The sequence below is a fragment of the Rhododendron vialii genome, chromosome 4a (genome assembly GCF_030253575.1).
Source record: "Rhododendron vialii isolate Sample 1 chromosome 4a, ASM3025357v1".
In the NCBI taxonomy this organism is placed as follows: Eukaryota; Viridiplantae; Streptophyta; class Magnoliopsida; order Ericales; family Ericaceae; genus Rhododendron; species Rhododendron vialii.
In genome coordinates this window covers 4,497,162-4,507,812 of record NC_080560.1, presented here as the reverse complement: position 1 = coordinate 4,507,812, position 10,651 = coordinate 4,497,162, and the positions used below count along the sequence as shown (strand labels likewise).

General features: G+C 35.9%; 1 protein-coding gene across 4 annotated transcripts in view; it reads right to left on the bottom strand.

Moving 5' to 3' along the window:
- Positions 1-357: 357 nt before the first annotated feature.
- LOC131323429 (acetyl-CoA acetyltransferase 2-like) overlaps positions 358-10,651 on the bottom strand; it is a 74,135-nt gene continuing 63,841 nt past the window's right edge. For 2 of the 4 annotated variants that reach the window (XM_058355217.1, XM_058355216.1), the window contains exons 2-15: positions 6,496-6,542; positions 5,582-5,680; positions 5,317-5,490; positions 5,123-5,228; positions 3,569-3,707; positions 3,184-3,261; positions 3,036-3,101; positions 2,845-2,930; positions 1,887-1,986; positions 1,607-1,717; positions 1,477-1,518; positions 1,172-1,258; positions 809-914; positions 358-558 (exon numbers count right to left, since the gene is read on the bottom strand). In XM_058355217.1, coding sequence (XP_058211200.1) covers positions 825-914; positions 1,172-1,258; positions 1,477-1,518; positions 1,607-1,717; positions 1,887-1,986; positions 2,845-2,930; positions 3,036-3,101; positions 3,184-3,261; positions 3,569-3,707; positions 5,123-5,228; positions 5,317-5,490; positions 5,582-5,680; positions 6,496-6,532 — 1,215 coding nt within the window. In that variant the 5' untranslated portion in view covers positions 6,533-6,542 and the 3' untranslated portion in view covers positions 358-558; positions 809-824. Of the gene's footprint in view, positions 559-808; positions 915-1,171; positions 1,259-1,476; positions 1,519-1,606; positions 1,718-1,886; positions 1,987-2,844; positions 2,931-3,035; positions 3,102-3,183; positions 3,262-3,568; positions 3,708-5,122; positions 5,229-5,316; positions 5,491-5,581; positions 5,681-6,495; positions 6,560-7,715; positions 7,946-10,651 lie in introns of those variants that run through there. The other 2 variants (XM_058355214.1, XM_058355215.1) reach the window with 2 other exon arrangements.

The window sequence follows — 10,651 nt, the reverse complement described above, 5'->3', positions numbered from 1 at the left end:
CAGACAAAGTCCAATTCAAGATTGGAGTAAAATGTTATACGATTCAATGCTAGATTACCCTTCAATGCTATTATTGAAATCCTTAATTGCATACAATATGAAGCAAGATTGACTTCCCCAATTATTAATTTGGAATTCATCAACCGGGAAATACTAACATTGAACAATAATTTTATAACCACACACAAACATTTACACATACACATTCACAAAGGAAGTGCTCCAGCAGTGTGTGTGGGGCCCACTCCCTTGTAAATATTTGTGTGTGATTGTAGCATTGTTGATAACATGAAAGGGTAATATCGATCTGTGTTTGAGAGAGAGAGAGAGAGAGAGAGAGAGAGAGAGAGAGAGAGATAAGGCCTTAAGGGAACAGTACTTCAAGATGAAATCTTTCTTCAATCTACATTACATATTCTAGATCAGAAAAAAAAAAAAAATCTACAATACTTATCATTTATTTGAGAGACCACAAAACTTGGAAGGGAAAAAAAAGAGTGAGAATCACACGTCTGACAGGAGATTCATCGTTAGCAAAGCTCCATCCTCATGGTTGGCCTGCAAGAGAAACAACTATCAGTTGCAGAATAAGTTTCACTGATTACCGTGAATAGCATAAGTTTTCAAACTCCTGATTTTACAAGAAACTAACAAAAGAAATCGTAAAACTACTCCTGGTTTTGATGTACCTCTGGTTTTACAAGAAAATTGTTTCTTTTAACCACCGAAAAGCCTAAAGATACAGTCAAAGCTACAATAGAAAGGAGTATTGTCATTAAAGTTAAATTATCCTGTTTCTGAGACTTACCGAACGCTAAAAAGAATTACAGAAGCTCAACGACGAGGGCTGATGCACCTCCTCCCCCATTGCAAACACCACCAACTCCGCATTTCCCATTCTTCTGCTTCAGTACCTGAATTAAACCTTGAATTAAAAACCAAGCAAAAAAGAAAACCCATTTCCTATGAATTGACAATCGTGTGGCAAAATGATATTTAAAGAGATTTTCCTGAATAACTTGAAAAAATGACCACCCTCAAATCAGGTGCCAAAGAATAGTGTAGAAAATTCAGGGCAGGAGAGTGGATGGGTGCCTTTCTAACTCAGAAACCAATAATTGCTTCAAGTTAAATAGCGCACAGCACAAACCCGTAATCAGTAGGAACATACCCCCAAAAGTGTGACCAAGATACGTGCTCCGCTGCAACCAAGAGGATGGCCCAATGATACAGCTCCCCCGTGTACATTAACTTTTTCCTACAAAGAAAGATGGAAAGGTGATTAACTAGTAGTAAGTGGTCAACCTTCTCGGAAATGGTATTTCTGGAAGGCAAAGGCAAGCAATAGCAATAGCGAATAAAGAAGTATGCAAAACCAATGTGGATAAAAATTTAACGCGAGATCATTTGTGGAAAAATTACACACACACACACACAAATAAAAAAAAACAGTTGGGGTTTGGCTGAAGAACTTACTGGATTAAGACCCAGCAATTTCACATTTGCAAGAGACACAACCTGCATAGGTCAGGTGACAATAAGATGAACGAACTCATTCGAATAATTAGTTGCAATTCCATGAGATAAATTAGGCATGAAAGATTACTGCAAAGGCTTCATTAATCTCATAGTAATCAACTTGAGAAGCCTCCAATCCAGCATTTGAAATAGCTTTTGGAATTGCAAGGGCTGGAGCAGTAGTAAATAATTCCGGTGCCTGCAAAGAATAAGAAATTCCATCCTCAAGAACAGGTCCCAAACAATGGTAGAAACAAAACTGAGGACAGTGAGGAGTGTAGAACTAGAACCAAGTATTTCATCATTTTGCTATTCAGAGTCAACTCGAGCATTTTGTTATCATTTCACATTTTCAATGTGTGAAGTACCTGAGCAGCATCAGCATATCCTGTGATCTTTGCAATCACTTGCAACCCAAGCTTAAGTGCCTTCTCCCCACTCACTAATACTAAAGCAGCAGCACCATCACTGTAAGTGTAAACAGTTAATGTTGTGATCCATTTCTTTACTAGACATGCACAACTAATAAGGATACGTTACCGCCACTGGAACTAAGAAACAGTAAAAACAATATCCATCCAATAAAAGAGTGGTGGAGCTAAAAAAGAAAACCAAGTTGAATAATAATATACCTAACCATTTTATTGAAAATAATCAACTAACAATATTATACTACTCCTATCTCTGAACATGCCAAGGGCATCTCTAGTGGACAATGTTAAAGGGCATCTCTAGCTGACATTTGGTCAGTTAGCAAAGATTTTCACATTTTTGCACTTTAATGGTGTTGTTAAATGATAAGTTGGCACTAGCAATTGTTAACTTTCTCTCTAACTGTAGCATGTAGCATGTCAGTTAGCAGAGAGAGAGAGAGAGAGAGAGAGAGAGAGGGACGCTGGACTGGCCCATGCGCCAGTGGAGAGAGAGAGAGAGAGGAGAGAGAAAGGGAGGGATGAGAGGAGAGAGAAAAGAGGAGTGGGCCCATTTTCTCTTTTAACCCACTCTACCATACATCTTAACTACACTACTACAACACACATTCATTCTCTAAATTTATACACTCTTAACAAATAAAAATAGGGACCCACTTTATACAATTTACGTCATATAACACACAATTTTTAACACCACCACTAGAGATGCTCTAATGTATGAGAACAAAGTACTTGCATAAATCTAAAAATGCCATGTAAAGAGAATGACACTTCTAGATTTACTACAGAAATATGAAGCACTGTCAATAACAAAATTGCCTTGGCTCAAGTAAATAGATAATGGAAAAAATAATTGAAGGATCAAAAAAAGAAAGAAATCCAAGTAATAAACCTTATGCTAGAAGCATTGCCAGCAGTTACAGAACCTCCAGTCTCCTTGAAACTCGGTCGGAGCTTCCTCAACTTTGCAGCGTCAAACTGGCAACATAGAAAAAGAAAAAAACGGTAAGATAAACAAATAGAGATGGGATTGTTTACCTTTCAGCAAGAGAAAAACGTTTAGGCATAACAAAAAAGATTCACCTTTCCTAGACCTTCATCCTTATCAACAATTGTCGACGGTTTTCCCCTCCCTCCAGAAACCTCAACCTGCAGAGCCCAGTATCTGGTTAACATGGTGATTTCCAACAAGTTTCATAGGTTATTGGATACTAAGAACAAGTAATCTGACCGGAACTATTTCCCAAGCAAAGGCACTACTGTCTTGAGCTGCAATACCACGCTCAAAGCTCTGAACCGCATAATTATCCTGTACCAAATCACCCACATATGAGGAACGGGGATGAACTTTGTATGACAAATGCTAACAAAGTTGGGTAACAACGTATCTATTATGGGGAATGCAAATGAATGATTCACTGTATTTGAGAATTCCACCATTAGCCAATTGGTGTAAAACCAAACATGTAATGTGCCAATGGATACAAGAGTAAATTATTGTTATCATGTTGAAACAAAACAAGAGTTCATTTAACGAAAGTGTCTCTGAAAGTGAAACTTTATTAAGGTCTACTGGATAAATTCTAAAAAAGCAGTGGGCGGGTTTGTAAACAAACCTGCTCTTCTCTTGTTACTTTATGTTGTTCTGCACATAATTCAGCACAAACTCCCATTCCATAGTCATTATAAACATCCCAGAGACCATCTTTAAGCATACCATCAACAAGAGTATCATGTCCAAGTCGAGATCCCTTCCTGCAATAGAAGTATAAATTCAGAAACAGTAGCAACATTCTAGGTTCTTTACTGATATGCGCTAGCAAGACTTTGTCTCATAGAAGCAATTCAAGCAACAAAAATAAGAAATAGTGGATCAGGCAGCCCAAGATTCCAATATCATTCTGGCATGGTTCTATGGAATCAACAAAAAGAATCTAGAGAACCAATAATTAGAGGACCCCTTTTTCTTTGGTAAATAAGATTTAACAAGAAACGGACAAAGCTGCACAGAAAATGCTGGGGCATAGTGCATACCCCAGAAAACAGCACCAAAAGCTCAATAGAGCTCCAAGTCACCAGGTATTGAGAAATATTGCTTACAGGAAGCAGGAAAGGAAAGTAAAAGCTACAACAGAAAAGGGGATGTAATAAGTTTGACTGCTTGAATAAGTATATATATAAAGTGGTAGTTTACAAGTTGTCGAAGTCAACAAGAATGAATAACTAGCATATCAGAAATTTACGCTAACATTGTAGTAGCTAGGGTCAAAGACAAAAATATCTAGAGGATACTGTTGCAACAAAACCATAAAGTTCAAAGAATTTCATGTTATCCATTTGAATTTATTTATTTATTTATAAGTAATCCATTTGCATACATCATATAAGTATAGGCACAATGCATTTGTATTGAAGACATAAACATGGGTGTCAAAATAAAGTAAGCTCATAAATGTTGTACAAGACTCAATGGAGTGACATCGTCTAAAACATCTTCATGATGAGTCTGACATAGATACATGTGGAGCACCAACAGCTCAAAACAACATAATTGATCACACATACAAAACAAAACAAAAGAATTTAACTCATTAAGCATGCAAAAACTAAAACCAAATTCCAAATAAGCATGCTAGTATGCTACTTCCAACAAAAGCATGCAGCATTATCAAGGATATATTGGAAATCATTGTTATATATAGCCACTCATTTGAGGTGACAATTGACAAAACCCAGCTTCGTTCTGGCTCCCCTGGTTTTACCTAGGCAACATGATTACATGCATGGGTGCATAGCTGGAGCTGCTCCACCACTCCTACTCAAATCCCCCTAATACTTAATCACAAGTTTTTAACATCTTAATTTTCTTCTGGTAGAACCAGTTTGGAATCTTCTATCTTGATCAGAAAGAGGACTATGCCAAAATGTTTTCTGGACATCACAGCGCTTAAATAGGGAGATAGAAGAAGTATTTATCCTTTTGTCTAGAAGGCAATCATACTTGAGTAGTATTTTGAGTTTAGCATCCCTCTTTTTTCCTTAATATCTTTTCTACAGACTACATCTGATCATTAACTTCTGAAAAGGTAATAATGTTGACATGTACAAAGCTCAACTAGAGTTTGATGAGAAGTAATAAAGTAAATATCTCATGAAGGGGGAACATTAACCTGGCTTCAGCGAGGTACTTGGGGACATTAGACATGCTTTCCATGCCACCAGCCACAACCACATCATTGATACCTAACTGGATACTTTGCGCGGCAAGCATTGTAGCTGCATTGACCAAAAACAACATGCTGATATCTATCTTCATTATAGATTTTGTGAGAAAGAAAGTATTAGTTCAAGATTGAGTGCACACCTTTCATCCCTGATGCGCAAACTTTGTTAATTGTGGTACAGACCACCGTATTAGGGATCCCTGCACCTAATGCTGCTTGTCTAGCAGGAGCCTGCCCCAAATTGGCACTGAGGACATTCCCAAAGAAAACTTCTTCCACAAGTGATGGATCAACATTAGCCCTTTTCAGAGCACCTACAAGTTGATATTTCAAGTCAGTAAAAACAAAACATAACGAAGTAAAAGAGGCTCCAATTAGGGAGAGAAGAGAGGGGTTTTATCGTACTTTCAATAGCTATAGATCCAAGCTTTGTGGCTGGTAAAGATGAAAGAGTACCAAGAAATGCACCCATTGGTGTACGTGCAACACCAACAATACAAACATCTGCAAATCATAAACCAAAATTAAAGCCCATCCCACCTATCAACAGGTAAATAAATCACAAAATAAAACAATAAATCTACAAATTTTAAGTTTTAGAATACTGGTGCATATATGTAGTATTGATGAAGTAGATCCTGCATGGTTACAAGCGCATATCAAATGAACATTGAACCACAACACCAAAGGCTTCAAGTTTCCAGAAGTTTTTCAGAACAAAATATATTGGTAAGTGTTTGCATGTCTACATTAGACTGATAACTGATTAAAACAACAGTCATACAAAGTCTAACCAAAAAACACTATTCATTCTGCTCCACCGCCTCCTTTTAACATAAATTACACTTCAAGAATAACTAGTGAACAATTAATGACCCTGCGTTATTAACATTTTTTTTATCAAAAGATCCACCGTTATTAACACTTCAAGCATTGTTAATTAGTAGTCAAGAACAAGTGAACACATAAACCTATAATATTACTCCCTCCGTCGGTCCGTCCAATATTCTGTTTTGGGATGTCCAGAAATGCTTGTCCTCTTTGAAAACTCAAAAGGAAAAATGCATAAATTTCCAGAAACAAACTATCATAAATAATTTAAGTAGTTTTAAAATGTAGAAAATAAGGGGTATGATGAAAATCTTATCAAACTTTCTAAGGAGACATGCCTTTAACCCTTTAAAATTTTGAATTCCCCGTGGTGAACAAGAAATATGGGAAGGAGGGAGCATTTAAGAATTGCACATATTGATGCACATCAACAGATTAGAGCTAACTTCAATTAATTTTTGGGATATTGGTCATGGGTATATGCGAACCTCTAGGTTTTATGGAATCTGCTGCAGCTGGAGCCATGATGATATGTAGAAATCAAATCAATATCTGCATCAGTCCAAATAAACTCTCAGATATCAGCTTATAAAAACCAATAACAGAGCACACAATTGCTGCAAGAAGAACAGATGCAAGGCCAAAAAAAAAAAAACCTTCCATTTGAACAAAAACACACTTGAAGAATTTTCTCACGTTATTTGATCTAACTGGCTAGACATTTTGTTCGATTTCTCACCGTTTTTTTTTCCCCGAGAAACAAACAAAATATTCGGGAACAAGTCACAATCTTAGGTGGGGTATGGCCAGTGTTCTAAAAGTTGGCCGCCTAGGCCACCTTGTCTCCACCTAGGCACTAGGCGATGGTCCAACGCCTAGATTAGGCGGTCGCCCCTTTTCCGCCCAACTATTTTTAGAACATTGAGTTTGGCCTAACTGTATTGTTGGATTACTTTTCCCAAAATTTTATCACTTGTGTTAGTTTTGGGTCAAAATATTAAAAAGTTTAAAATTATGACAAAAAACTTTAAAAAGTTGATTAAATGCAAAAATAATTGAAAATACCTGTCTGTTTTGAATTACTTATGTTTTTAGTGAACTTTTTTTTTTACTTTTTGTCACAATTTTTACTTTCGAGCAGATTCATAAAAATTTAATACAAAACTAAAAAAAGTTCATAAAAGACAAAAAATTCAAGGAAAAAAATAATGCAATATTAAGTTAATCCAAACGCTTATTATTCGAACTAGACAGAGACGGAGAGAAAGAGACCTAGATCTAACGCGACCCAGTAATCAGGAAAATAAATGATTCTGAACGATGAATAAGAAAGACGTAATGGACCAATTGGAATAAAAGCATAGATCGGAATGGATCAATTGTAATACTACATGAACCGAAATCCGAAAACAAGACGCCCTGGAAATGTCGGAAAAACGATAAGAAAACGCAGCAAAATGAACTTATAAAAGTTACGGCCCCGTTGGATCATGAGAAATTTGTGCGATAAGAAAGGAGACCCCGCTCCCACAAATTAAAAGACGTCATTTTCGTACTTTTCTCTCCATTTCGCACCAAATTATTCGATCCAAATGAGTGATTTGGCGAGAAACTGTACTAATTTCTTTTCTGTTCTTATCTAATCTTTCAATCCAGAGGAGCTGTTAAAAGAGGATCAAAATTTACAAAGTCGAAGTAGTGTGTGTACCTAACCTCTGCGATAGCGATGCGGTGGAACAACGGCAGGAGAGAGAGAGAGATAGAGAGATGGTGAGCGGGAAATCGAAGTGAGGAGCAATATATAGACTGTAGAGAGAGAGAGATAGCAGCCGGTCATGTGCAACACGCAGGTAGCTGAAATTACCTGTTAAAACACTGTGGGACCCAATTTTATCTACAAATAAACATATTTATAAATAGATTATACGAGTATAATTTTAATAGCAGTTCTATGTTCACAGATTCATGTCTTTGTGCGCAGCCGTTCGATGGACATAGTTTCCAGTGTACATATTCATGTTTCGGTGGGCAGTCGTTCAATGGACATAGATTCCATATGATTATGATACGCGTGTGACTCGTGTGCATCAAACGTTTGTGGCCAAATCTATATTAGGAATCTTGGGATTTGCATCCTCCAAGTTTTATTGGCTAACAAATTATCAACCATTTGTTTTTTGCCCCCTCTATAAAAAAAACCAATCAACCACTTGTTTTTCTGTTAAATAATTTACTTTTTGTTAGTTCTACCTTCACGAATGGTTCCTTTTATAAAGTATATTTTTCCATGCAACTATACAGACTCGTATAATTTGTGGCTTGAAACAGGCACGATTAATTAATGCAAATATAGGATATAAACAGATTTTAGGGTACAAGATTGAATTATAGCTTTTTAAAAAAGATGATAATGTCCCATACAAGTACTATTTTATGGACTCATCAAAAAAAAAAAAAAAACATTTACAGGGTATAAAAAGCATTTGAGTTGCTAGTCGAGTAATAAAGAAACAACTATGATACTAGTTAAAGTTGTTATTCGTTGTCCTCTCGTTCGAGTATGAAATGCAATACAAAGATCAGAAATACTAGAACCACATATCACACATTTGCACGAACAATTGCATGAACGTTTACAATGGATCTCGTTCCAAACACACTATACACTGGCTTTAAGTTTTGACTCTTGGTACCAAAGAGAAATGACATGCTCTGAAAATGGTCGTTAACCACAATGAAATCTCCACTTAAAAAGACCTTCCCAAGGGCCATGGCTACTAGTAATGAGGATCTCCACTGCCTAACTGACTTTGTAGGCAATTAATGCGGACGCAGTTTTTTCCCATTTCATGACCACAAAAAAGAAAGAAAAGGTTAGTTTGAGAAACAGTAATGAAGATGCTGCAACCTAGGGGTTTGACCAAATAATTTTTTGTCGTTTATGAAGTCCTATCTTCGAATCACATGAAAGCCAAAATTTTCAAACCTTGAGGTCACAGAGGATTTGACCGGTCGTTAATTTTTAAAGTATCGGATTTAGTCGATGAACACATAAACTAGCCCGGACATCCGGTCCTCGGAAGAAAAAAAAGTAATGAAGATGCAGAATCATAAACCCACGTCAGTCCACTCCCAATCTATTTTCGTACATAACATATATACATATAATATAATAGTATTATACTGTATAATAGTAGTACATACAGAGATGGATCTACCAACTCCCTTCCTTGCCCATGTGATCATTGAATGTACTGTATGTACATGTAATCTCTAGTGCCAATTATCCTTTTTCTTTTCTAAACTTTTGGAATCTTTTTTTCTCTCATGGTGTTATTTCCATGAACACATTTTTTACTTAATTTCCTATATACATGTGTTTACTTCTATTGATTTTGGACAACTCATTTTAAGCGTGGGTCAATTTAACTCACGACATTGTGATCATCGAAATTACAATATGTGACCCGTAACTCAATATATCTAACCTCTAGTGGTGGAAAATCAAATCTCGCAACGAGAATTGAACTCAAAATCTAATCGTAACAACGAGAGCACCTTGTCACTTGGACCATCCCTCGTTCTAATCAAATTTGATCACCTACACACAAATAAATAATGGCACAAAACTCATCCTTGGGAGCCTTTATTGACTCAATAACGACAGTCTTGTCTAAAGTATATACTCCACCTTGGGATATTTTGGAGGGGTTAAAGTCTTCTTTCTATAGTGCCGAGCAAAAAAAAAAAAGTCTTCTTTCTATACCGTCAATTTTTTGGGCATATTTGGTCAAGTTTGGAATGCTGTCATCTGTTCACTAAATTAATCAGCTAAAATGGTGATAGAGAGAGTCTGGTAAGGGTCCACTGTTGGATCACAAGGCTAGTGTTTCAAGTTTCCATGGTTGTCAATCAACATTGTCCGACCGAGACAGTTTGAAAATAGTTTAGGAAAAGACTACAATACACATTTTTTATTTGGATGTGTATTATATGCACATCCAAAATATTATGAATTATAAAGAAAATGTTACGAATCGTATTGTTAAAAAGTTTCGAATCGTATAAAGATTACGAGATATACCAAAATGTTATGAATCATCATGAAAATGTTATGAATCGTACTGCTGAAAGGTTATGAATTCTAAAACAAAAGTTACGAAACATACTAAAATGTTATGAATGAATCATAAAATAGGTGCATATGATACATTTCTTTTAAATGGTGTGTATTGTAGACTTTCCCGATAGTTTATAGTATTAGTTTGGTCTAAATTTTCAGAAATTTTTTAGCATGTTTTTGTTGTTGTTTTCTTTTAATCTTTACAAATTCGGATTCTTTTAATCTTTACAAGATTCAGATTAAAAAAAAAAAGTCTTTTTGAGTCTTTTCTTTGTTTTATATGAACTCTATTTTGGTCTATGTTTTTTATACTTTCTCAGCTCCTCTTGTTGAGTTAAAAATTTAAAAAAATAATCCAAAATCTGTGCAAAAAAAATCCGTAAAAAGTTTGTCCAAACTCATGGGTGGAGGCTTTGGAATATCAGCTCCACAGATATTCAAAGTTTAAGAACCACTTTGTTGGACCAAATTAATTAACAATTTAATATACTAAATAAAAATCCAAAACTTGTCATGGTCAT